The following is a 27,540-nucleotide window of genomic DNA, read 5'->3' as shown; positions in this document are numbered from 1 at the left end:
ATGTGTGTCCCAGTCTACCATTTTAATCTTACAGTAATTATCATTATGCTTCATTAGTTGCTACATTGGTTCATTAGGTTCTAAAGAGTTTATACTTGCTGTTTTTAAATCAACTCAGTTTTATTTTTTATATGTTTAAATTAATTACCTTTAATAATAAATTTTTTGTATACATTTTAATGAACCTCAGCACACATATCTGAGAATCAGCAACCATACACTTAAAGAAGTTGATGACATTACAGTACTTTCCTTCAAACACAGAGCTCTGTTTACCTCTCGGTAGGCATTTTCATAAAGTTCCAGATGGGGGTTTTCTTTCTAGGTGTTCTAGATATTGAATCAAAAATCATAAAGGTATTTATCATGCTTTTGGGATAATGTCTTGGAATAGGAGAGGGATTGTTGGGACAGACCTCAAAACCAATACAATATATTATAAACATATTGAAAAAAATAAATATTACTATTACTACCAATAAACTATTTTTGCTTCACAATGAAGTGACAATAAATGAATTTGTTTGAATATGACTTTATTTTATTTGAATGAACAATGCCCAGCGGAAGCTTACTCGATGAAACAACAAACGTAGCTAGCTAGCCATGTTTGAGCTCCTATGCAGATTATTGAAGCTCTGAAGGGGGATAGCAGACGATAAATCTGGCAACTAGCGTCTGCCATCTTTGATTTTTTTGGGGACAGGCCGCGGCGCGAGCGGGGCCTCACTCAACCAGTAAAACGGTCTGGCACGAGATAACGGAGCCACGGGACAACCGGGAATACCGCGCGCCGGCTCCCGCATCAAAGGCCGAGCACACGAGGACAGACGGGGGGCTAGAAGCGTCGGAGGACGCACAGAGCAACCAACCGCCCCCCCTCCTTTTTGCATGTGGACAGCGGCTTGTTGGCAGCTAGCGACCAGAGCTAAACAGAGCTAGCCAGCTTTTGTAATCCGCCGGCCAGACAGACAGTCGTTCACCTCCGACCAGGCCGAAACCGGATTTTGAGTGGTGGACGCGAAACATTGCAGAGGACAAGGGACACAGCGGCGGTGGCAGGTGGGTCTGCGTTTAACGCTGGAGTGTGTGGCTTCTCTGCTCTCTCTCTCTCTCTCACACACACACACCGCACAGCGCTAGCTGGTTAGCATACGGACGGGCTGTGAGTGGATGTGATGGCGACCAGTGAGGAAACGAAACTACGCTGAACGATGCGAGCTTGTGGCCTGCTCTGTTGCAGGACCACGTTCAGAACCACACATGTCGGGTCGAGCTGCCGAGGACACTACAGCACCTTTTAAGTGCGGCTTTTGTTGACTTAAGAGGTGGCATTTGCTTCGTTTCTAGTGTATTTCTGGGCGAAGAAGGCCTGTACCCCCCTGCCGGTATGAGCCACCCACCCTGTCCGTTGTTTGATTCGTGGAAAAGGATGTTGACCCATCAGTGGCAGTGGGTCTGAAAACTTACAGAAAGCTGCTAAATGTACTTTGTTCAAACAGCGAAACCTATGGTTCTTATTGGGTTAGATACGCGTTTAATTGCGAGTAACTTATGAATTAAGTCAAAATGGCTTTTTTGTGTGTGTGTGAAACTAGGAAATGATTTTATGGGTTTTGCTTATTCACAAACACGCTAATTGATGAGCAGGAAGTCGTTCAGATATTGATTGAAGCTTTGCTTATCGATTGACTGGTAGGGATCGTGGAAAAATATGGAAGTAGTTTCCCAGGTCTGGATCAGCATGGGGAAAATCAAAATGGGTTGAGGATTTTTAAGTCTCACCTTTTCCTAAAGTTTCATTCATCCATCTGAAAACTTATCAGACTTTCAGCACATCTGACTGACGTTCAGCCATCAAACTGTCCCATCCATTCATCCATCAGTTTGTCCATCAGTCCAGCGATCCAAGCATCAATCCACGCATCTGTTCATGCATCCATCTTTAAACTTGTTGGCTATTCACTTTTACATTCTTCTCTCAAATGTTCTGTCCTCTATCATCTATTCAGTCTGTCCATTCATACTTCCTTTCTGGTCCAACCTTTGGTTTGTCCAACCATCCATTTATCTTTTATGGTATCCTTTCATCCGTCATCATCTTTCATCCTTTTCACTCGGATGTTTGCAGGTGCCAGATTTAACCTTTGACCATCGTTGCAGTAACTTCATAAAACTAAAAATAAAAGCGTTGCAAGCCAGAAATGTATGGAGACTTCTGAAAAATGTGTAGGAAACAAGGATGTCTTGTTGAACAAGAGGGTTTATATAGAGTTGCCTTGCAGCAAGAAGGTCCTGGGTTCGATTCCCGGCCCGGGGTCTTTCTGCATGGAGTTTGCATGTTCTCCCTGTGCATGGTGGGTTCTCTCCGGGTTCTCTGGCTTCCTCCCACAGTCCAAAAACATGACTGTCAGGTTAACTGGTCTCTCTAAAGTCTCCCTAGGTGTGTGTGTGAATGGTTGTTTGTCTTGTGTGTCTTTGTGTTGCCCTGCGACAGACTGGCGACCTGTCCAGGGTGAACCCGCCTCTCCCGGAACGTTAGCTGGGGATAGGAACCAGCAACCCTCCCAACCCCTCTAAGGGACAAGGGTGAACAGAAAATGGATTGATATATATATATATATATATATATATATATATATATATATATATATATATATATTAATAAATGAATGTTCAGGAGTCATACTTTGGTTCCTTCTGACAAGAATCAGACCTGGTGAAGTCTCACTTTACGTTCCACTTTCTACACTTTAGATAGATTAATTAACACTTGTATTTACCACAATATTTGCACTTGTTAACTTAAAGATATCCACTTCCCTTTAAGACTGATGAAACTATAGTTACTTTGAGAGGACAACCTGATTTGAACCACAGTAATTTGACATTATCTCCATTGCAAATCCCTCTTGACGACTGCATGGACTGGAAAATCAGGATGATGGCGAAGATGTTTAAGCCTTCTTCTTGTATTTAATTTAATTGGATCCTTGCTGTATCTGGTCATTGGAGCATTTTCTTTACACAAGATTTCAATTAGCAGTGTAGGAAACCATTATCCTCAGATTGTTTGGTTGTTCTGCATCAGCGAAGGAGTAATTGTTTTAAAGAGCATGTGGCTTAACGAATGCCTGATTTGTGCAGGTCTTTCATTATGATCTCAAGCCTCATAGTCGTTCCTGCATTTGCCGAGTTGGATGGAGTTTGTCCGTCTGTACGATAGAAAATGGCCGTGATTAAGATGTTGCTGGATGACTTCTGGCAACCACGGTTGCAGCTAAAAAGCTAAGTCCGGCCGTCCTAATGCACTTGGAGACGGATCTGCAGACTTTAATGGTCCGTCTTTGTCCCGGTCTTCCTGTGCTGACCTTTCATTAGGGAGGAAATTAGTGAATTCCTCAAGGGATTTGCCCTGATTCATGCCTTTCAAAGGTGTTGCTTTCTGAATGTTTGATCCTACCACCTTCGTGCCTCTCTGTCATTAGCAGTTCTTCATCTGTCTGCCCTTTTATTTTGTCTCTTAGATGAGTGATTTGTCTCGCTGTAAATTTCACATCAAACTGTTCACTTTTCCGTCTTGCTTTTAGAGCGTTAGGGTTAATTGGGATTGAGAATTTTGACTCATCCTGTCGTAAAAGTAAAAAAAAAAAGTGTTTGTTTCTTTATTGGTTTGTTTTGCACTTTTCCAACTTCAGTTTAGCTTTTTTTTTTTTTTTTTTTTTCTCCATTTTGCATCACATACCTCCATTGGTTGAAATATTAGCAGCAATGGTTTTGCTGGAAAGATCACAAAAAGATCAGTTGCATTTACTGCAAATTTAGTTTTATACTTTTGACATTTTACTGACTAATAACATCTGTTTGCTTTTTTCTCGCTCGCTGATTCCGATTACAGCCAAATTCCTTAAAAAAAAAAAAAAAAACCCTCCTCCTCAAACATTTCTGTTCCCGTTAGTAAAGACAGAGGTGTGAACAAAGTGGTGCTCGGATAAAAAAGCTCTGCTTCTTTTCTATTTAACGGGATGTTACCTGGAAAAATATCAGTCGTCTTTTGTTTGAAAAGGTGTTCTATAATATGATATAAAAGATGTAAACAGGGTTTTTTTTTTCTGACCTTTTTTCCCGTAGTTTCTCGTAAGAAAAGACGAGGACAAGTCAAAAGCAGGAAGTCGCCTTGGCTGTAGCGAGGCGTGCATCAGCGTGGCGGTCTAACCTTGAGTAAAATTACCTCGGTTTTAAATCGCATCAATCCCACCAAAAAAACATAAAATTTTACTGTAAAACAGAAACGCAGCAATAGTTTGGAGTGCTGCTAAAACAATATACGGTTCTAATTTTGCTGGACCATTTGATACCCAGACTTCATCTAAAGGTCGGCTGCCTGGTCATAGCCAAATAGGCCTTTGTAAATGCGGTTACTTTGTGAATCTTTCTTTTTAGGGGGATGTTCCTTCTGCCTATTTAAGGGGCGAGTTCAAACATTTAGCCCCGACTGATCAGAGCTGTCAGGTCTTTTCAGCATAACGCACACTTCAACTCGCTACAACGGTCACAAGCTCTGTTACACCAATCCACCGTTAATAATAAATGACCTCCGTGTTGCTTGGGAAAGACACTGCAGTCCCAAATGTGCTGCGTCTCTTGTCTTTAACGTTCCACATTTTAATTCACATTCTGGACTATGAGCCTCGCAACATTCCCTTCAAAGATCGTATTATTGTTTCCTTCCTGCTGTGTTGACATAAAACTGCAACTATGGGTGAAATTCACCTTCTCTCGTAATGTCTGTGTTTAAAATCAGCAACAAAGCTCAATATTGTATATATATATATATAAAAAAAACAGCAATCTTCCACTTCATTTGAGATGGGTTTTTTTTTTTTTCTTCTTCGTGCAGGAGGCTGGTTCTGGGGGCGAGGCCAAAGGACCAGACTCAATGAGTTTCCAGCGAAATGTCAGAGAAGTCAGGGCAGAGCACCAAGGCAAAGGATGGCAAAACAAAGTATGCAACCCTTAGCCTTTTCAACACCTACAAAGGCAAATCTCTGGAGACCCAGAAAACTGCTGGTAAGAGTCTGCCGTCATTTGCTTTGTTTTAACGAACCAATGCTGGTTTTAACTAAGCCTATCGCAATTAATCACCTAAATTAAAATGAGCTTGATGATTTCCATTCTGACATTTTTTGAAGGGTGTTTTTGTTTACAGAGACTTCAGAATCAGGTTTTTTTTTTTTTTATTTGAGTTGTGGTCTTTTTTTTTTTTTTTACCTTCTTCTTTATTAGGATTGTTGTGTTTTATTTAAAATGTCTCCCAGTTCCAGTGTGAAGATTTCTGTACAAAATCTATGAGATGGTGAATTTGCATTATTATGCCATTATCTTTATATTAGTTGAATATATTGTCTCAAAACCACAATTTTATTGTTTATCACAATAATTTCTAGGACAATTTAGCCTCCAGAAGAATTTGTAACATACCTACTTTTAACTAGTTTAACCAGTGTTATACAGGAAATTACGATCAGCTGTTTGACGCAACATATTTGATGTTTATGTTGTCGAACGCTAAAGAAGAAATTGTGAAACTAGCTTTTTTTTTTTTTTTTTGTAATGGATTCTCAAGGCCCTGTTTTGTATAATTCAACGTCAAAGAGCTTTAATTGGCTGATCAGTGATTTTCATTGTCAGAGTTGCTTCCAAGCAGACCTGTGTCGACTTTTTGTTTGCTTTCTGAAAAACGGGATGAAAGCTTCTGATATTGATCCTTTTTTTTATGTCTGAAATGTTCCCACCAGTGGCTGCCAGACATGGCCTCCAGAGTTTGGGCAAAGTTGCTGTCAGCCGGCGCATGCCCCCCCCAGCTAACCTGCCCAGCCTGAAGGCGGAGAACAAGGGAAACGACCCCAACGTCAACATCGTCCCCAAAGACGGCAGCGGCTGGGCGTCCAGAACCGAGGCAGGAGAGGAGAGGTACACTTCTGTTTGCTTTGGTTAAAAAAAATAAATAAACGTTGACGTAAAGAGGAGCTATAATGGAAAAAATAAAAGTTGGTGATTTTATTTAAAAAAACCAATTTGTTTAATAATGCCATTATCTTCAACAGGCAGCAGGAAACGCCCCCACCCCAAAACAAACCAGCACCACTCCAGTCTCAAGAGCTTTCCACCGGGGTGAGCCGCTCCTGGGCAAACAACAAGCAGCCACAGCTTGATGGTAAATATTGTTCCCATCTGCTCCCAAAATATCATATCTACTTTAAACAAACTTTCTATGTTTCAGCTTCACCTGTTACTGTTAAACAAGAGTTAAACATAATATGAACTCTCCCCATTTAGTAAGAATGAATTTGGCAAATGACCTCAAATGTGACTTTTGGTTTAATGTAGGGCTTTTGTAAACAAATATTTTAGTAATAGAGTAATCTATCGATTATTCTTACGATTAATCGAGTAATCGGATAAAAAAAAAAGTAAGTAAATCATTGGTAATCACTCGAGGAATCGTCTCAGCCCCAGTTTAATGTTAGCAAAGTTTTTGCATAAGAGCTTCACTGCCACCACCATGTTTCCCCGTGGAGGCTTGGCAATATGCACTACTTAGTTACCCAATAATTTAACCCCAAAAGTTGCATTTTTAGATCATGCGACTGGACAAACTTCTCTGTTTCCTTGGTTTCCACTACATGACTTGTGGGAAATATTAAACTGCATTTCTTTTCAGTCACCACTCATTCATTAAGCCTTTTTTTTTTTTTTTTTTTTAAGTTTATGACTGATTGTCTTCTAGCGATTCTCTAGATTTAGACATTGAGTTTTCCCTTTCAGATTTTTATGTGTGCCTATTGTTTGACTTCATATTAATAAGACATACTTATTTCTCTGATTGCAGTGTGAAAAGGTTCAAAATGTTTGAGTACTTTTAGCTTATTCTGAATTCAAATGACTGACTGTTGTTTTCTTTGGTTACAGCTTTCATTCAGCTCCATAATATCTGTAAGACCTTCTAACAATATGCTTTATTTTGTTGTCGTTGAAGGATCTCCTCGCGTAAGCACCCAGTTTCACCAAGAGTTTCCCAGCCTGCAGGCAGCTGGTGAAGCGGAGAAAGGCGACGATCAAGATGAAGAGCCCTATGGACCAGGCCCAAGCCTCAGACCACAAAGTAGGGCCACACTCAACATGAGGCTGTGTTGAACCAAATGGTTTAAAGAGGAAGCTTAAGGAAGGGGGGGAAAAAGAGTAAGCCCTCTTTGAAGAGGGAATGTCTTCAAAGTTCAGCTTATGTTGTATTTGTAGCACAGATGGAAACACTAAAGTTTTGTTTGAATCACCTTACAGAAGAAAAGTCTTTCATTCCTCTGTTGCATATAAACAAACTTTGGCATGTACTGTAATTTGTGAGATTTGTATTGCCGTCTTATTATGACTTTGGCATTTTTGTTTTACTTTATTCCTTATGTGACGTTTAACCGTCTCTCTGAAGTTGTAAAGATTATTTCTAGTTGTCAGCTGTTTTTGAGGTTTCAGACCTTATTCCCTGGTCCATTGTCTTAGATATGTGGTCCGTTTCTTCATTCTTTACTCACCTGTCATTTTCTCCATGAAATGGTTCATTGTCTGTTATCCATTCATAAACTTTTATCAAATTTTTATTTTTGTTTTTGACCCATCAATCTGGCCATCCTTCCTTTCTTTCAGACACTTCTCTAGCATCACCTTCATAAAACAACTCATTCCTTGCCTAAAGGGATTTTATTTGGCAAAACAGAAGTGTTGATTATTATTATTTGCCAAATCAAAAAACGACGAAGACCTTTATTTTAGGAAAATGACAATATGTAATGCTGTACAACAGAGCTTCTGTAAATTTAGTTTTCAAGTGACTGGGAACCAGTCTTAATGCGTCTAAACCAGTCTTCTACATCACACGTGTCAAACTCGAGGGTTGGGGGCCGTATTCGGCCCGCCATGAGTTTAAATGTGGCCCTCTAGGCTCCATTGGGCCACGTCTATGTAACTGTCGAGATTAAATTTGAGAGATTAAGTAATATCGATCAAAGCAAAGTGCTTTTTATCTGTGTACCGCTGAATTCCATCAATGTGCAAAGATGTTCAATATTATTTAACTTTAAGAAATACTAGTGTAATGCAGAGGCTGCTATTAATATTTTAACAGTTTGGTAATGCGCAGTTTTATCAATGCGTTCTGCCACATCCGGCCCTGTGAGGACATTCGTAATCTTGATGTGACCCAAAATGAAAATGAGTTTGATGGTCCTTCTTTGAGAAAATCTGCTTTCGCTTTCAATTAAACCACACATTTATATATGTTTGACTCCAGAGTCGGCTAAATGTGGCCCTGTCTCACAAACGGGAAATGTCCAACACCTCCCTCCTCCTTGTGATTTCAGACGTCGGCAGTTGGCGTGAAGGCGGAGGCAGGAATCTGAACAGTGCGTCCAGCCCCCCTGAGATGGACGCCAAGCCTCAGGAGGAGGGCAGCACGAGCCTCGGTACCTCCACGCCCCCCGCGGAGGCTGAGGAACCCGGCCGAAACGCAGCAGGTGACGCTCAAAGGGAGAAAAGGGACGCCCGAGAGAGGTTCCCCCCCACCGCCGCTTCTCAGCCTAAACTCAACGGGGGGCAGCAGCCTCCTGCGGGGGTGCCAACCCACTTTGACCCGGCTTTCAGGAGCATGATGCCACCTTATGTAAGTCTCGTTTGGCAAAGACGTCAAAAGCAGCAGAATCAGTAACTTTTCGTTTGTTTTTACCCTGAACGACGATGTTTGTTGTTGTTGTTGTTGTTGTAGATGTTCCATGCCTACCCACAACTGTCGTTTGCCCCGGGACAGGGTAACTTCAGATACCCTGTGCCACAAGATGGGGGAAAGTGAGTTTTTTTCCCCCCCTATTCAGAATCATTTAAATTATATTTAATAGTTGCACTAAGATGGCACAATTAATCTCCTGCTTCAACCAAAATATATAAGCTTGTTTCTGCTTTACCCTCCGTTGGATCCTCAGGGGTCCTCGTGCGGCCCGCCCCCAGCAGCCGCCGCCCCAGTCCTGGCTCCAAGACCCCGACAGACCCTCAATCATCAGCGCAACAGAACTGAAAGAACTCGACAATTTGGACACCGATGCCGATGAAGGCTGGGCAGGTCAGTAGCTTCAGCTTGGCTCATTTTTACAACTCGTTAACCACATTTAGAAGGGTTAAAGATCATTTCAAGTATGAATGGATTGTGTCTTGTGTGCCATTAAGGAGCTCAGATGGAGGTCGACTACACCGAGAAACTGAACTTCAGCGACGACGAGGAAAACCAAGCTGCTAAAGACAAAGGAGAAAACTGGTGAGGATTTGAGTCATCTTTTCAGTTTTTTGTTTTACACTTATTGGGCTTTGTCCTGTGTGGGCTCTTTAGCTTCTGCTGCAGGTGACAGTGCTCTAAGGAACCGAAAGCTTTTTAGAGACTTGAATCTGTCTCCAGTCTGGAAATGTGCCTGAGAATCTTTGCTAAATTATATTGCGAGAAAAACAATGCAGTGAATTACAAGTCCCTCTCTGAAACTACTCTACAGTAAAAGCTTTTTTTTGTTTTCTGAATCCTGGAGACAACTTTTTGGTAATTTATTATTTTAGAGTAATCTTAAACAACCATTTTCTAAGCTTTCTGGAGGGCTTTCAAATCTGTTTGTAAATGTGTGATTCTCTTATTTTTGGAGAGAACATGGCCAGATTTTGATTCAACGAGTTTTAAACTTGAGCACTATGAAGTCAGTGTTGGATCATCTCAATATGGAAGATGAGGAGCAGCATCTGACATGAAAGAATGTCTGTGAAAGTCTTGCTTTAGAGGTCTTCATGAATAACTTGAACAAAAATACAACAAAATGTTCCTAAATGTCCAGATGTTATTTCAGAACAGCCCCTCTCTTTACAAAAATGTAATTTAAAGAGGGTTATCATGCAAGTAGCCCTTTTTGTTGAGCTTTGTTATAATGTTATTCCCTCATCAAAAACACACCGGGAGTGTTGCTTTCATTCCTTCATGCATGTTTGAGGAATCCTTGAATCTCCCGTGGCACCCATTCAAAGCGATTGCTCTCACCAAGCTGCGCCTATTTCCACAAAGCTACTCCCTGGGCCTGCGGTCTCCAAGCCGAGCTTCCGCCTCACAGAGCACCCCTCTCCTCTGACTCCCCCACTCAGTTCCTCCAGACTAGCCAGCAGCAATTAGCAAACATCTGATGGAACTGGGTGTCTGCTGAGCTCAGTATAGGAATGACTGCTGAGTCCAACTCTCCTGAGTGGTTGCAACTTTAAGGGTGAAACGTTGTTGCGATGTGCTTGGAAAGAGCAGCAGCTTCTTAAAGAGACGGAGGCCCCATTTCAAGGAGGCAAAATTATTTTAGGTTTAATGTCTGCAACATTTTTATAATAATTGAAGCTCACTTAATTTCTTGATTGTGCTAGAAAGTGACACAAAGTCCCTGGAGCATGCAAAACATGTTTTGAACTTCCACACTGTCATGGCTTTGTCACCCAAAGCAATGACCCCGCTGTGATTTGGCATACAGAAAAATAAAGATGACCAATTACCAGCTCCGATCTTTGTTCATCAAACTAGAAATCTGAATATTTCAGTAAATTGCTGCAAACTATAAAAACCTAAATGGTGGCTCAGGATTTTCCATAATTACCAAAGCCTTTTCGGCCACAATAGAAAGTTAATTGTGTGGTTGTATTTGAGACTTCAGAGCAGAGATTAGTGAGAAGACTGTTGATTCTGTCTACTTGACCGCTGCTTTAATAATATTCTCAGGGAGTGGATGAGAGCTCGGACATCGGACAATCAAGAAGGCTGGAAGGAGGGACCTGAAGACCGTGGGGGCGCCAAGACCTCCTGGGCTGACAACGTTGATCCCAGAGCGCCCTCACCTGGCAGTGTGGGGCAGTACAATAAATCAGCTGCTTCACAGGACTACCAGGTAAAGCAGATTTGGATTGCATGAGCCCACTGTGAGGTGCTCGCTCCTCCTTAATGGTTTCTCACGCTGTGTGCGTTTGTTTTCGCCGGTAGAGCGGCGCTCGATCTGTCGGCAGCGGCGCTCCACGGGGGAACAAGCCACAGGCCGCCGTCGCACCAGGAGCCGACGAGGATTCTGACGCTTGGCGACAGAAGCGAAAGAAGCAGTCCGAAGTCTCTGAGGCGGTAGAGCGAGCAAGACGGAGGAGAGAAGAAGAGGAGCGGCGCATGGAGGAACAGAGGCTCGCTGCTTGCGCTGAGAAACTAAAGCGTTTAAATGAAAAACACAGACAGGCCAACGAGGGCAAAGCGGCCGTTGGCGATCAGACCACTAATGAAGAAGCGGGAGCTGCTGGGGAGGAAGTCCTGTCTGCATCTGCCCCTGCGTCCAGCCCTGTGCCAGCGGTCCCAGTCCCACAGCCAGAGCTCCCAGTTGTTCAAGCTGAGAGGGAGCGAATGGAACAAGTGGAAACAAACGCTGAGGAAGAGCCTGAGCTGGTCCGTCAGGCCAGTCCCCCCATCCAGAGACCTGTAGCTGTAGCCCCGGACCCTCCAGGCAATGGAGAGACCTCTCTGGCTGAGGTCGGACCCTTGGTGCCGGAAAACCAGACCGATCGGGCCGCAGCGCCTATTCGGGACTATTTCAACATGGAGGACAACAGAGGTAGGCCAAGTCCTATCAGATGTTTTAATATCTGGATTCCTTCCTGGTCTTAGGCTGTGATGTGTTTGCAGTGGATGAGCCCCACCTGTCCCTGTCTCACATGGAGCCTGCTGGAGGAGACGAAGTCTCCATCGCTCCTCCACAGCTGGAAGGAGAGGCAGCTGCTGCTATGCGTCCCTCTGTCATCTCTGGCTACTCGAAACAGTTTCAAAAGTCTCTGCCTCCGCGTTTCCTCAGACAACAGGTAAAACTGTCTCAGTCAGGCGCACTGATCTCTTCAAGGCTTGAAGATGCAGTTATGATATTTTTATTTGCTGATGGCTCAATATGTGGAGAAACTGTTTTAAATTTATGGTCACAAAAACTTTCATGATTCACTTCTTTAATAATAATTCAGGAGGGTTGTGTTAAGCAATGTCATTCTGGATTTATTAGATTTTGTTTAAGCTTTCATCCTCAGATAACAATCGTAACTGATTCCTGTTTCTTATTAAATACTAGAATATAAGATAACCTCTGATCACTTTAAATATATATTATTTGTCAATGTTTCAAGTTAATTTAGCTGTTTTTCTTTACCAGCAGATACTAAATTTCAAATACCTGCATTGGTATCAGAAGTGGGGAAAAAAAACAGCCAAAGCTTGGCCTCTTATTCATACATTTCTAAAATTATTGAGGAGTCGTCAGATTTGTTAGATCACATTCGTATGTTAACATATTTACCAACTCGGCATTATTCAGTGGATTCCTGCATTGTGTTGTTTATGGTGATCTAATTATTACAAGGAAAGCCTCATTTTCTTTACGAAAATTCATGCTTGTCTGTCACTGATGAAAGTGGAGCGATGTGTTGTTAAAATGTTAAATCGTTGTCACCCCAGGAGCAGATGAAGCAGCAGCAATGGCAACAGCAGCAGCAGCAAAGTGGAGGTACTGTGTCTCCGTCGGGTGGCAGCAGCGTTGCAGCTGCCCAGCAGCAGCACCGCTCCATGTATCAACCTATGGGCCCCCACCACCAGCACTTGCCCTCCATGGGGTTCGACCCCCGCTGGCTCATGATGCAGCCCTACATGGACCCCCGCATGATGTCGGGACGCCCCCCTATGGACATCCCTGCAAACATTCACCCTGGTGAGCGTAAATAGAAATAAGTTTGGGGAAAATGGTTGAAAAGTTGTTGTTTTTTTTACATAGCAAAATGCCACAATAATGAGATGTTCAGGAAATTCACAAAATTTTGGTAATCCTGACTTAAAGGTGTATGCACAACTCTGACATCGAGCGAAGAAAAAGGCAGTCTGCCTTTACTTAGTGTTGATGATGGTTGTCAGATCAGCTGAGCAGATTTGCTCTTGCTCCCAACGTTTTCAGGGCGAATGCCTCAGAAGCAGATTGTCCGCAGAGAACCAGGTGACAACTCCAGTTCCAGCTCCGATTCATTCGACCACCTGTCCCGACCGGTTCGAGACCACGGCTTCCCCTCTGACTCACGGATGGTCTGGGGATCGGACCCGTACCCTCAGTCAGAACCGTTGCCATCTGTAACTCCTCCAAAAGGACGTGAAGATGACAAGGAGCAACGGTATGGCAAAACGTTTTGCACTAAACCTCAATAAACTGTTAGTTTATTGTAACTGTGGTGAAACTTGGGGAAACAGATTCTCTTCTTCTCTTCAGGATGGACTCTGGTTTGGATCTGGACAGGGCTCTGCCAGCTATTTACGCTCAGGATCACGGTGCGGTGGACTCTCTAAAAAATAATTTCTTTCGGGACTCGGATTCCCTGTCTGCGTTTACTCAGGGCCCAGAGGATGTGCCGGGGCCTCTAGAAAGGGCGCCTGTAAGCTCGGCCTTTGACGCTGATGAGCGAGGCCTGCCTAGTGGGGAGGAGGTGGAGGCCCTTGGTCACGCCATGCTCCAGAGAAGTGTCTCTCAGGGTTCCAGCCACTCCAATAAGCTGGATGAGCCCAGGTTTGACGGGTTACCCCTAGCAACAAAATCACTCGAGCTCCAGGACGCAGGGGACAAGGCCTCTGATAAGCCCCAGAGCGAGCTCTACTCCCAGGCTGCCCTTACAAGCAACAGGGCGACTCCTCCAGCAGATGCATTACACAAACTGGAGAAGCTCCCTCTGCCAGCTCCCAGCAAGCAGAAAGCTGAGCTGCGTTGGGGCGGGAGATCCGGCTCTGGTCGCAGAGACGGATCGGGAGGAGAGAGACCCGTTCGCAGGTCGGGCCCCATTAAAAAGCCCGTCCTGAGGGACATGAAAGAAGAGCGGGAACAACGAGAGGAACGGGAGAAGCGTCACGAGAGAGGAGACAGAGGGGATAAAAGCGAGCGGTCCAAAAAGGATCAGTCGGCCAAAGCTCCGTCAGCAGCTGCAGTGGTGTCTGAAAGCTCTCGAGCTCAGGGCGATGGGAAGAGGGAACCCGCCGAGGCAGACGAAGCCCCGGCGTCCCACCATAGGGCCAGAGACTCGCAGCCTTCCTCGGGGGTTCCTACGTCTTCCTCCCAGGAGGAGAAAGCAGACAAACTCCCCAGTAACGACAAGCAACCAGAACCAAAACTACCCAGTCGGAAAGAGTCTCTTCTTCCTGCGCGTGCCTACAGAAGAGAGGAGAGGGAGAGGGAAAGGGAACGGGACAGAAACCGGGAACGGGACAAGGAGGCCGACAAGGAGAGAGAATGGCCCATTGACTCCAGTTTCAAAGGACGCGGGCGAGGGGAGTACTACTCCAGAGGACGGAGCTACAGAGGAACTTACAGCGGACGCAGCAGAGGGAGTCGTGGTCGTAGCCGGCCGGAGTACCCCTACCGAGAGCCGCGCTTGCGCTCTGATTTGCCCTCCGCTGGAGGCGCCACTGCCTTTCGCAACAGGGAGGAAAGCGAAACGCGTAGCGAGAGCTCGGACTTTGAAGTCATTCCGAAACGTAGGCGGCGGCGCGGTTCAGACACAGACTCTGAAAGTGAAGGCGGGAGGGAGTCAGCCAGCGACACCGGACCCTCCGACCGGGAGCCAAGCACTAAACCTAGCCGTCCGCTAAGAAGGGATCTCCCTGGTGACGGGCGTTCAGGACCCCACAAGCTGAGCTTTGAGCCGCCTCACATTGGTGAAAAGGGTGGGATGAGAGGGGATGACGACAGCCGGCCCAAACCGGGGTTTCTTCCCAAGGGGGAGCCTTCGCGGCGAGGAAGAGGAGGGTTATATAGCAGACGAGGTGGCACAAGAGAGCGTGGAGGTCCTCGCTCAGCCCCCCTCAGAAGGCCAGGACCCAGAGACTCTTCCTCTCAGTGGCCTTCCAAACCGATGGAGACGTTCAGGCTGGAGGACGCAGAGTCCACAACAAGATACAACAATCCTCCTACTGACCGTCGACCCCCGAAGTTGGAGGGAAAGAAATTTGGAGAGGTGGCTCCTCAGGGCAGCAGAGAACGGCCTCGTCGATCTCGACCAGCCCGACCCCCGAGGCAGGACAAACCTCCTCGCTTCAGGCGCTTGAAAGAGCGGGAGGCCGGTGTGTTGGGTACCGGCGATCCTGCTACAAGTCCTTCTGCGACGTTGGCGTCTGTGCCCTCTTCAACCACCCAAAGTTCTGCTCCCGCTCCGGCGTCGCTCTCTCCAACGATGTCCAGAGCTCCAGGGACTCCTCTTACTGTGCCTGCAGAGGTGGCAGCCACCACATCTGCACATGACCAAAAGTCTCCTGCCGAAGCCTCCCGGCCTGAGGCCAGCAGCCCCACCATCACCGCAGTGGGCAGCAAGTCCCCCGACCTATCCAACCAGAACTCCTCAGATCAAGCCAATGAGGAGTGGGAGACCGCTTCCGAGAGCAGCGACTTCAACGAAAGGAGAGAACGGGAAGAGAGGAAAGGAGCGCTGGAGGCTGCCAACGAGGCAACCACCGCCTCTGCCCCCGCACCCACTCTCTCTCAGGGCACATTGACGCCCAATAAGAGTCCGCCGGATGGAGGTGTGACTCCGAAGCGAGAGGGGTCCCAGGCTGCCAAGAGGAGCTTCTCAAGTCAGAGGCCCACGGAGAGGCAGAACCGCAGAGGCAACAGCGGCGCCAAACCAGGCCGGAGTTACGCAGGAGGCAAGGGGGAGAGGAGAGGCGGCGGCAAGGCTGGCCGCAAAGGGTGAGTCCCAAACAAGGGGCCTCTGTCTGCTGTCACTCTTTGTGTTCTCCCATTAGCATTTGCACAAAGAAATTGACTCGATGAAACAGTCTGCCACAGTCAGAGATCTGCAAACAATAAACCTTTGTGAAATTTGGCTACATAATTGAGATCAATGCTGACTACTACAGACCAAACCCAAACATCTGTGAGAGAGAGGATTTGATTGGAGTATTTTCCAAAGAAAATAGATTAGAGATATATTTGCATTTCCAGACTTTATATAATATCTAATTATCCAATAATAATGCAAGTTTTGGCACCTTTTACATTAAACCTGTTGACTTAAAACTCAGTGAATCATATTTATTGACAACTTATTTACTTTTTTGCACATTGTACGTTAGAAATTAGATGAGAGCAGTCCTAATACATGGTGCCTTCTTCCCATCTAAATTTACTACTGTCCAAAACATTTACAAGTTTGTCCTATTCTGAAGCTTTTTTTTTTTTTAAATCTTAATAACAGCCCTCCAGCCCAGCAGAACTCCGAAGCATCAGCCCCAACATCTGGAGGAACCTCTCAGCGGCCTGCCAAAGAGCAGCCTGCACGACGCAAGGATGAGGCCAAACAGACCGCCAAGAAACCAAAGGAGAACGCGCTTTCCCAGTTCGACCTCAACAATTATGCAAGTCAGTAAATAATGTTTTGTTTACCAGTAAATAAGCATGCTTTGGTTTGATGGACACACCAGGGCTAAAAATGCATGTTTCTTTTTATTGTAGGTGTTGTGATTATTGATGACCATCCTGAGGTGACCACCACAGAGGATCCACAGTCCAGTGCCAACGACGATGGTTTCACCGAGGTCGTTTCCCGCAAGCAGCAGAAACGGTTGCAGGACGAAGAGAAACGCAAAAAGGAGGAGCAGACATCTCAAGTAAGTATTCCTGAAATATTAAGAAATGTCACCTTCTAAGATGGATTTAAATTTGATTTCATAACTTTAATCGAAGCTTCCAGAATTTAGACTTTTCTTAAAGGATTAGTTTTTACTTTTCATCACCTTTTCTTAGTTTATTTCTGCTGGGGCTTCCTGACAAAAATCCCACAGAAAGAAATAATCCATGCAAAATTCAAACATGGACCTGTCACTGATTTCAAGTTTAACTTTGGGCTTTAAACATGATCTGTAGTTTGTATTTTTTGGCTATTTCCATTGGACCAATTTTACAAGCATTTTTTGCTAAGTAAGAATCAAAGATTACAAACGGTTCTTTAAAGAATCAATATTTGGTGTACGGTAATGCAGTAAGGATTTGAGAAATGTGAGTGTTATGAATATTAAAATACATCACAGCTGAACTTAGGCTCAGATCCTCTAAAACACTGCAAGTAGCTTAATCCAAATCCAGCTGTGCAAGTATTGTATAGCTGACTAAAACCCAGCTAAGTAAGTATTTCAGAATGCTGCAAAAAAAAAGTAGTAAAAATCTTTTAGAAATGTCATTCCAGGAAAATAGACGTAGAAATTTTGATATTGTCATCAAGCCTGAAAGTAAAGTTGTTGCTTCTCCTTCAGAACTGGGGTAAGAAAGGCGAGAAGAGCAGAGGAAGCGGAGGAAAGCTGCCACCAAGATTTGCCAAAAAGCAGTCGACCCAGCAGCAGCAGCAGCAGCATCATCCTCAGCAGCCGTCACAGCAACAAGCGGCGCAACCTCAGCCTCCTGCAGCCTCGGCGGCCTCTGCCCAGCAGCAGCCGGCTGCTTCTGCTGCACAGCATCCCCACCACGCTCCCTCACAACCTGCTGCTTCTCCTCAAACTCTGGACGGACCGCCAGCTCCTCTGCCCTCCATCTCCACGGCGACTGTGGAGTTCGCCTCAAAGAGCCTCCCCCCTGCGCCTGCACAGTCGCACAGCGCACTCGGTACAGAACTGTGGGAGAACAAGGCGGCAGGCTCCACTGTCCTTACTGATGTCAAGAAACGTAAGTATTGGGGGGTGAAAGTTATCGATTAGCGAGTTTATCTGATGTTGATTTATCTTATTGATCAACTCGCTATTAATTGATAAGCGGCCATTTTCTTAAAAACCTGAGTTTTCACTTGCATCGAGAGGGCTGACCCTATTTCCATAACATGCTAACATTTAAAAGAAAAAAATCTTACAATTTTAACATTTTATGTCAGCTGTGTTAAATACTGACTGGATAAACAGAAAATTGTGATTTTTCTCAAAATTAGCTTAGACATAATTTTAAAACATAAAAAACAGGAGCATCTTGGGTTGCTCAATAGAAAAATGAAAAGAATAAAATATTTGCTATACTTAATTCCCTATGAACAGAGAGATCTTCATACAGATGTATCGTCTGTGAAGAAATTTAACAAGAAACTCAATGAAATGCATTAACTCACAATTTCTCTCAAAATCTTATTGGCATCATCTTTTTTCCCCTGTCATGTTACAATATTTTTGCCCTGTGCTTTTCTTTCATCACATCCTCGCGTTCGTAGCACATCAGTAGTTTATGAATGAAAAGTTGACGCTGATCCGTTATGCATCTCAGCTCGATGAGCGCTGTGAAGGTGAAACTTTAAAAACTTGTCAGATGTTAATCTTGCAAAACAAAACCGCATAAAGTTCATGTTGCATCCCACAGCGGACTCTGCTTGGACCGTTTCTTTTTCCCGTTCTTGTATGGCTCCGCCATCTTTAATTCTGTATCAGCTGGCCATTCTTAAGGATGACCAGCAGCGCCCTCTGCTGGATGGAACTGCAACACTAAAATATCTAAGCAGATGTGATTAATCGATTGGAGCTGATTTTAATCTAACGAACTATTAATTGACAATTAATCGGAACTTGATTAATTGTTTGCATCTCTTAACTGTAAAAAGGTTTTACTTTCCTGCTGACAATAGGATTTATCAACACAGTATGTGTGAAATGTTGCTTTGTTTATTCCAGTCGGTCCCATCAGCCCCCCACAGCCACCCTCTGTGAGCGCTTGGAACAAACCTCTAACCTCCTTTACAGGCACTGTGTCGTCTGAGGTAGGTTGAATAAATAAGCTGGTTTGTTCTGACTGGTTCTTCCACCTGATATTCTTCATTAGCATGTCTCCCTGCAGGGCGGGAAGCCTGGCACTGACTGCAGCGTGGAGTTGGGCATAGACAGTATTCAGTTTGGCGCCCCGTCGTCTGCAGGAAGCACCGACAGTGACGGAGGGCCGGCGCTGTTGGAGACGGTCTCCGAAAGCAAACTACCTGCTCCCAAAGAACAAAGACAAAAACAACCTCGAACCGGTCCAATCAAAACCCAAAAGGTAGCCCTCTCTTTCCAGGTGAATAATGTGGATTCATATCGGTTATCTGTCCCCTCTCTTAACATCTGACCTGTCTTGGTTAAGCTGCCCGAGATGGAGCCAGTAGAACCCAAGGAGTACAAGCCGGGTCCAATCGGTAAAGAGCGCTCTCTGAAGAACCGCAAGGCCAAAGACGCACGTGGAGCCGAGGCCGAAGGGATGGAAGGAGGAGTGACTGGAGGAGGGGTCAGCAGAGCCACAGACTCCAGTCCTCCCACCAGTGACACCACAGTGCCAGAACTGGGAGGGGACATTGAGGGTATGATCACGGTCCCCTCAGCAGAGTACACTAGCAACTCTAAGGTATGTTGTTCCTCTGTTCACCTAAAATCATAAATACATTTAGGGTGCATCCACACCAGCCTTGATAGTTCGCTTTAATCAAACTCTAGTTCTTTTGTTCTCTAGTTCTCCCCAATCGTACAAAAATGGTACGATTGGGGAGATGTGAATGTGAAAGCCAACCATGATGCGGATTAAAAAAAAAAAAGCAAACTGTCTCGGCCTCAGTTCAGTTGAGTGAACTGGTGCGGTTTGAATGCATATGTGGATACAAGCGGACTGGAGACTACTCCAGAAGCAGGAAGAGAACTATAGCGCAGTTGGTTGTACTCTGGGTAAATACAACAAAAACAACCAGCACACGCCTGGTGCTACTGGGAGAAATGACTTGTGATCTTTTACCAAAGACAAAGGAGAAATCCTACAAAAGCTTAAAATCTGATGCTGCTTCATGTTTGTTTACATTTGGCGAAGAAGAAAGTTGTTCTAATGTCTTCAGAGGTTTTTGTGATTTCCTTCAGTAGTTGTTGGTGCAACACAGGCGAGGGGAGGGGAACAGGTCTTTCCATTTGTTTGGGTGGTTTCACACAGTGCAGTATGAAAGCGAACCGCACCAGCAACTTTGGTCCACAGTCAAACCAAGTCCACCAGACCGTCAGGTGTGAAAACGCCCTTAAGTTGTTGAATCTTGATTCAGTTTTTGTTCTCCCAGGAGTCTGTCACAGACTACACCGCCCCCTCTTCTTCTCTGGCTGACAGCGTTCCCACAGGAGGCAACAAAATGGAGGAGAGCTTAGTGGCTAATGTGGGTACAAATCCTTTTGCCAGCACACATTTTCTACAAAAATTTTAAAAAAGTATAAATGTTTCAGGTTTTGTGTTAACTGCGATTTGTTTCCCAGGTGGCTCTCCCCCACTCACTGCCCCTTCCACGCAGAGAGACCCTCCAACAGAGCTCCAGCCTCAGCACAGTTTCTCCTGCTACTGTTGACCTAACACTAAAGGTAAGGGAATCGTTTTGGCCTCAACCAGGAAACGATTTGCTCTCCATTGAAATCTCACGCACCCGTTTTGCTGTCCCTCCTCAGATGGAGTCGGCTCGGAAAGCTTGGGAAAACTCCCCGAGTTTGGAGAAAAGCTCCCCAGTCACCTCCTCTTCCTCGCCCATCACTTCCTGCGCTTCCTCGTACTCGTCTTTCTCCTCAGCCTCCATGCCCCAGATCCCTGTGGCTTCTGTTACCCCCAGCACCTCACTGTCGGGTAACGAGTCCCTCACTTTAGAGCCTGGTTCATGGATTCAGATGGAGAACCTCGTCAGAGCTAAACACAGGGCTGGGTAACCACCCTAAACATGCAGCTAGAACTATACTGGAGTGGTTTAGAAGAAAGCATGTACACTTGTTAGAATAACCTAGTCAAAGTCCTAGATCCCTAAATCTATTTAATTACTTGAAAATGAGTCTAAGCCCACAGGGTCTGTAATCTTTAAAACCTAAACATCAATTTTGTTCTCCGGACTGCCAAATACTTTGAGAGCCGCAAATTTTCGCTTTAATAAAATTCTTGTCATGTTTAAAAAAAGAAATGGGTTTTATTTCTATTTTTAGGATTTAAAACAAACATAAAATAGGAGGATATATTTTTTAAAAATCATAGATTCCAACTTAATGACAAGGAAAACACATCCTTAAACATACTGTTGGTACTTTTAGTTTCATTCTTTGTGATAATTCAATGCAGATATTGCAGGAAAAATTAGTAAAAATCTGCGTTATCGTATATGTATTTAAAAACATTAAGTTTTTATCCAGTTATTAAAAGCCGTTTTGGTGAGATCAAAAGAGCCACTTGTGTTTCCGGAGCTGCGGGCTGCAGACGTTCTCCATCTACACCGACCGAGCTTGAACTGATTTGTAAAAGAACGGGCTGAGCTTTCATTCTGAGGATGTGCACAAAAAAAAAAAAAAAAAAAGGTGATTAATGTATGCCTCTTTTCTTTTCCAAGCAGCAGCTTCTGGTACCTACACCACGTCATCTCTCAGCACGAAGACCACCTCAGCCTCCGACCCCCCCAACATCTGCAAGGTGAAGCCGCAGCAGCTGCAGGGCGGGAGCCTGTCCTCCTCCACCAGCTGCAGCAGTAGCAGCAGCTTCTCCCAGCTCGGCTGCGTGCCCCCCCTCCTGCCTCAGCAGCAGCAGACGCCGCAGGTGTACGTCTCCCAGGCTGCAGCAGGTGAGAGAAACTGCAGCTGCTCGAATGCAGTTTGCTGCATATCAGGAGCTTCTAGTGACCAGGTGATTGCTTGTTCAGGCTCTGCAGCTCAGATTCCAGCCTTCTACATGGACACCAGCCACCTCTTCAGCAACCCGCACCCCCGCCTGGCGGCGCCTTCGCTGGCTCAGCAGCAGGGCTTTCAGCCCGGCCTCTCGCAGGTGGGACTTTATCGCTTTCACAGTTGCAACGCTGAAACGATTAAGTGTGCTGAATCAGTTGTTAAAATAATCGACTAATTTAATAACCGATTAACTGGAGTATACAGACAAAACTGGCCAACAAATGTGTGCATTTTCCATTTAAAATAAAACATCTACCTCGTCTGTAAATGTGTTCTACTCAGAACTCGAGGGCCGTAGACGTAGCTTCACCTGGTTCAAATTCTGTCTCATGTTAAGCACCTTGTGCAATCCAATTTATTAATTGGTTAATCAAAAAATAAGAATTTTTTTTTTCTCAAGTGGTGAAACAAACAGGTTAGATTATATTGGTAAATCAAGCAGAAAGAGTCGAGCTTTTCACATGTTGGAATTATTGTTTTAGCTGCAGATGCATCCTTTGCTACAGATCATTAAGCTGACACTGTAGTATTGCATTTCAGACACTAAAATATTTGTTTTCTTATTTAAAAAAGGAATTGAATTATTTATTTGGATCTTTTATTGTATTTCTATTGTGGTTAAACAAAAAAAATCTGCTGAATGTTTCCCCCCCTTTCTTTTTTTTTTTTTTTTTTTTAATCGAGAATAATTGATAGACTAAAATAACCGATGTAAACATGGTGAACGTTTCGCCTTGCTTTTGTAGCCAACAGCGGTGCAGCAGATTCCCATTCCCATCTACGCTCCCCTGCAAGGCCAGCCTCAGCACCAACACACCCACCAGGCTCAGCTCGGACTCGGCACCGGTCCTCCGGTTTCCCAGCCGCAGGACCTGTTCAGCTCTTCGCTTCAGCCCTACAGGTAAAAGCCCCTTCCTCTCGAGTTCAGGCTCCGACGCTCCGGACTTGATGGTTTCTGTCGTCTGATCCCTCCGCTCCGTCCTCTCCCAGGTCGCAGCAGGCGTTCATGCAGGGCAACCTGTCGCAGCCGTCTATGATGGTCTCCGGCCCGTCCCTGCACAGCTACCCCGGAGTGCAAGCTCCCGAACTGGGCAAGCCTCAGTCCAGTCTAGCCTACCAGCAGCACTCCTCCGCCCAGCACATTCCCATTCTGTTTGAGCCGCAGCTCAACCAGGCCTCAGGGATGGGAGGCTCCCAGCTCATCGACACGCACCTGCTGCAGGTAAACCTCGCCTCGCTGCGTCGCAAAGCTGCTGCGCGTCGTCATGTTCCTCCAACCTAAAGCGCTGCTTTCTGCTCAGGCTCGACAGGGCATGAATCAACATTCGAACATGTACTCGGGGCAGGTGCAGCAGCACGGTCAGAGTAGCTACTATAGCAACACTCAGTCTCCCAGCTCTGCAATGCAGCAGGTAATGCAGCCAGAAACGGATCCGTTTGTGTCAATTAAGCTGCCACGTTTCTTTTCAGGTCGTTAATTTCTCTCTGCCTGCAGGTGACCGTCCCTCTGCCGGGCTCCCAGTTGTCTCTGCCTAACTTTGGGTCGGGGGGAGGTCAGCCACTGCTGGCTCTGCCCCCCACTCCTCCTCAACCCCAGCCTCCCAACATCAACCGGCAGCCCCCCATTTCTCAGCCCTACCGAGGCATCATGGGTCCCAACCATAACATGATGCAGCCTCCGACCAGCAAGGTGCTCTCCTTCATATGGGTCTCACCCTGCAGTGACTGCACACCTTTAAACGGTCTTAAAGTCCTGGAAAACAATAAATTAGCTTTAAATACATTAATCACTGGTCTTAAACGTAGGGATAGCAGAACTATGTAATCTCGTATTCTATGTTTTTTATTTTCTTGCAGGACTTTACTGTGGTAGATCTCTTCAGTGCGTTCTGTGACTCAATGCAATTGCAGCTACTGCTAACCAGCTGCTGAGACATCCTTAGCAGCTAGCTTGATATATATATATACACATCTCTAAGTTCAAAATTATCGTCAGTTGGCTGGACGATGTCTGTCTTAGTCGTTGACTCACTTTTGTTACCAACCCAAAAGATTTATTTAATGCAATTTTTCTTTTCTACGTTTTTTTTTTTTTTTTTTTTTTTGTACACCTGTGATATACTGGTCTTACATTTAATTCATAATGGTCTTAAAACATATCTTAAATTTGAGTCGGTGGGCATCAGGTTAATGAGTTTCTGTTTTTTCTTTCTGCAGATGGACATGGATCTCAAACTGTTTGGCAGCGGGATGGACGTGAAGCCTGGAACTCCTCCGGTCAGTGGCCGGAGCACCACACCCACCTCCAGTCCTTACAGGTAATCGTCTTCATTTTCCTGTGGATTTGCAGGATCACCCCTCCCTTGGACTCTTGTTTTTATGAATTACTTTTCAAAATAAACGTCCTTTATGACAGCCGTGGTCCCTTGGGGCTCATTTTTAATCTGAATTGTGTGTTTATGTGACAGTATAATCTGCCAAAAACGCCAACATGATGCAGTTTCTTGTTTATCATTTCAGATGGTTTGTTTTAAAGATTGGAGGCAGTGTTTTTTTTTTTTGTTTGTTTGTTTGAATTGTAATGTGTCTTTTACATGTAAAGAGAATAAAAATAAAATTAGTTCCTGAGCAACAGAGCCCTCACACCAAACCTTACTTGATTGTCTTTAGCCACTGGAAGCCTTTCCTCTGCCTTTGTTTTGCTCTTTGTGTCACTGTAATGGTTTCCTGTCTGCGCGCTGCAGGGCCAGCTCCACTTCTCCCAGTAGCCAGTCCAGTAAGATGAACAGCATGCTGTACCAGAAGCAGTTCCCGCCCAGCTCTGCAGGCATGAGAATGACTCAGCATTTCCCTGGCCAGTTCAACCCACAGGTAACACATTAAATAATATGGATTTGCATATCTGTGCGTTTTTAAGCATGGGCTGGCTGAAAAATAAGAAATGGAAAAAATACTCATGGGTTATGATTGACCCACTTTTTTCTGACTGGTATATTCGCCCGCCTTATTGGTGAGAGCTTTAGCATCTTGTGATACATTTGGTGTGTATTACAGACAGTTAATAACCATTAAATTGACTTTTTACCGTAAGAGGTGGATTGCAGTCTGGTATTGGCAAAACAGAAATCTAAAATAAACACCTGCATAATTGTATGATTCTAAATTAAATTGATTGAGCAGAATATTATCCGTCTTAGTTTTTCTGCTCTTTGTAGCCTAGCAAGAAGTAAAACAAGCTAACATGAGTAAGGTAATCTGCTCATGTTAGCTTGGTCCAGCAGAGCCTTTACATTCATAACATAATTTGTGGTTTAGCTTTAGTCCCAGGATTCCTTGAGTTTTTGCTACCAGAAAAAAAAAATCCAAAAAGGGAAATATCTGATCGCCTTCCTTCAGCCAGCTGACTGGCAGTGGTCTTCACCCACTGAGTCATTAATATTTCCGTGTTTTTTTTCTTTCCTCCTTTAGATTCTGTCTCAGCCCAGCATCGTGTCTCCTCTGGTCCGCCCTCCTCACGCCAACTCCTTCGGTGGAGGCGTTCAGCGCTCTCCCATGGGTCCCCCCATTCCCCCCAACGTCAGCGGGGGCCTCATGCCCCACCCGCGGCCTCAGCACCCGCAGCACAGTCAGCACCCTCCTCGAGGGCCCCCCGGTTCTTCCCTTCCACCTAGAGGCACACAGGCGGCTCTGAAGGCCGAGCAGGACCTGAAGGTGAGGCGCTGCTGGTGATTTTTTTGATTTTTGAATTTTTTTTCCTGTCATTCTGTCCTGATTGGTTGATTCGTTTCCTCTAAAGGCAAAGCAGCGAGCCGAGGTTCTTCAGTCCACTCATAAGTTCTTCTCAGAGCAGCAACAGCAGCAACTGAAGGCGCCTCCGGTCAGCAAGCCTCGGCTCGATCAGGGCGGAAAGGCTCCGCTCGACCCTGCGGCCTCAAACCACCAGGCCGGCGGGGAACGGCCGGACGCAGACAAGCCCCCCGTCTCCACGGCCAAGCCCATCCGAACTGGCCCCATTAAACCGCAAGCCATCAAACCAGAAGAGGGCAAATAAAGAGACGACCGAACATCTAGATGGAAGAGAGACTCGACCCCCCCACCACCACCATTTCCGCAATCACAGCCTCATATCAGCCCTGGAGGACGGTGTGGGGGATGAGGACGAACCGGTTGGCGTCACGAACAGGAAGCACTGTCATATACGAGTGTAATCCTCTTCCTCCTCTTTCTCTCTCTCTCCCTGCCTCGCCTTGCTGCAGGTGGGGCGACTTTCATCACACTTAGATGCTGATAAAATTGCTGCTCAAGTTGTTCCATAGAAATCCACCATCTGACTGAGAGTTAGAGAGAAATCTGAGAATTGCTGCTGAGTTAGCCGTTTTTATAGCTAATTTTAGTTCTTCTTTCCCCCCCAACCCACCTAATAGCTTGAGACGTATTATTGGAGAAACATGTTTTTGTTTACAAAAGAATAAATAAATCAAATTTGTTTTCTTAAGATATCATTTATTGAAGCACACCTTCTTGTTTGACTTGTCATAACTAATCCAGAGAATTTAGTGCTGAACTGTTGGAACATGATGCCGCAGGAAGACATGAAATCAGAAATAATGATTTGTTTCGTTTTTGTTTTATCAGAATGCAAATGTGAAAATCTGCAGCATTTGATTGACTGTAATGATCGATTTCTTGATTTGTGAGCCTTCTGCTCCTGCCTTCTGCTCTCATCTCCTTACCTGAGAAGTGCTCCTGTGTTGAGGATCGTGTGTGTGTGTGTGTGTCTGTATGCGTTCAAGGGGGTTAGGGGCAAAAGCATGGTGTCGGAACCTCGCGTGTTTTCTTTTAGCCAAAGGTTAAAACGGCGCAGAGGTGACATCAGAGCCCTGCAGGGTCGCTCGTTCCCGCTGCAGCAGTTTGCATGCAGGATGGAGTCGGTAACTAGGATGGTTTATTTACAGCTGCTCTGTTGTCGGAGCGGTCGTCCACACACAACCTTGCACTGCTTTCACACCCATCCCAGTGTGGTCACACGAATACTCGTATACACACACCTCACTGTAAACAAAAAACAAACAAAAAAAAAAGCAAACAAAAAAAGCATCCAGAGCTGCTGCTAATGACTGATTTCAGTGCCCTTAGCTAGTGTTTTAGCAGGACAGGGCTGTTTAGAGGAAGTGAGGCTGAGAGTTAACTTTTATTTTTTCCAATTTTTGTTCTTTTTTTGAGCATGCATGTTGACCTTCATAAGGAGAAGGAACAGGATGAAGAACAAGGAGAACAGATGAAATGCAAAGCCACAAGTACTAAAGCGGTTGTGCAGAAGGACACTTGCTGTTTCGTTTTGTCTCTACTGATGAGAGCAATCAGCGCTGTTTTCCTTTCTCTGCCTCGGTCCCGCCGGCTGTCCTACCCGCAGCAACGCTCTCATCCGGGGCGCTTGCAGATACGAGACGGTCCTTCAGAAATGTATAGTAGTATGCGCCCCGAGATGGAGAGGGGACTTCCTTCACATATACCCTAGCTGGGGGAGACTCCTTTATTTGGAGAATAAAAGAGGGAGGGAAGGTAATGACGTTTTTTTTCTTTTCTTTTTGTTGTTGTACAGGGGTTTCATCACTGTATTAAGATATGTACGGTCTTATTTACATTCTCTTGGTTTGGTTACAGAAACTAATAAAAATAATATACTGTTGAGATTTTGTGTTATGTTCTCTTTTAGTTGTGCCACATTTGACCAC

General features: G+C 45.1%; 1 protein-coding gene across 2 annotated transcripts; it reads left to right on the top strand.

Moving 5' to 3' along the window:
- Nucleotides 1-678: 678 nt before the first annotated feature.
- prrc2c (proline-rich coiled-coil 2C) lies at nt 679-26,300 on the top strand. Of its 2 annotated transcripts, none has more exons than XM_044129683.1 (34): nt 679-1,062; nt 4,901-5,070; nt 5,799-5,973; nt 6,108-6,217; nt 7,040-7,165; nt 8,415-8,713; nt 8,816-8,895; nt 9,030-9,166; nt 9,271-9,358; nt 10,832-10,997; nt 11,090-11,699; nt 11,771-11,943; nt 12,584-12,833; nt 13,074-13,284; nt 13,380-15,839; nt 16,348-16,511; nt 16,605-16,759; nt 17,402-17,807; nt 18,791-18,876; nt 18,954-19,148; nt 19,233-19,490; nt 20,182-20,274; nt 20,372-20,473; nt 20,558-20,729; nt 21,478-21,702; nt 21,781-21,902; nt 22,552-22,706; nt 22,796-23,027; nt 23,107-23,217; nt 23,301-23,495; nt 24,023-24,123; nt 24,550-24,676; nt 25,274-25,516; nt 25,602-26,300. In XM_044129683.1, the coding sequence occupies exons 2-34, from the start codon at nt 4,956-4,958 to the stop codon at nt 25,854-25,856; spliced, it is 8,397 nt and encodes a 2,798-aa protein (XP_043985618.1). In that variant the 5' UTR covers nt 679-1,062; nt 4,901-4,955; the 3' UTR covers nt 25,857-26,300. The 2 variants fall into 2 exon arrangements, with proteins under 2 accessions (XP_043985618.1, XP_043985617.1); XM_044129682.1 differs by having other exon boundaries at nt 9,021-9,166.
- The last annotated feature ends 1,240 nt before the right edge of the window (nt 26,301-27,540 follow it).

Source organism: Gambusia affinis, linkage group LG10 (genome assembly GCF_019740435.1).
Source record: "Gambusia affinis linkage group LG10, SWU_Gaff_1.0, whole genome shotgun sequence".
NCBI lineage: Eukaryota > Metazoa > Chordata > Actinopteri > Cyprinodontiformes > Poeciliidae > Gambusia > Gambusia affinis.
This window is presented reverse-complemented; position numbering and strand designations above follow the sequence as displayed.

What these genes read in the sequence shown, in the direction of transcription:
- prrc2c (XM_044129682.1), top strand. Translation starts at nt 4,956, where the DNA reads ATGTCAGAGAAGTCAGGGCAGAGCACCAAGGCAAAGGATGGCAAAACA. An exon ending in AAAGACAAAGGAGAAAACTG is followed by an intron (nt 9,359 to 10,831) that starts GTGAGGATTTGA and finishes TAATATTCTCAG; the next exon opens with GGAGTGGATGAGAGCTCGGA. An exon ending in AGGCCGAGCAGGACCTGAAG is followed by an intron (nt 25,517 to 25,601) that starts GTGAGGCGCTGC and finishes TTTCCTCTAAAG; the next exon opens with GCAAAGCAGCGAGCCGAGGT.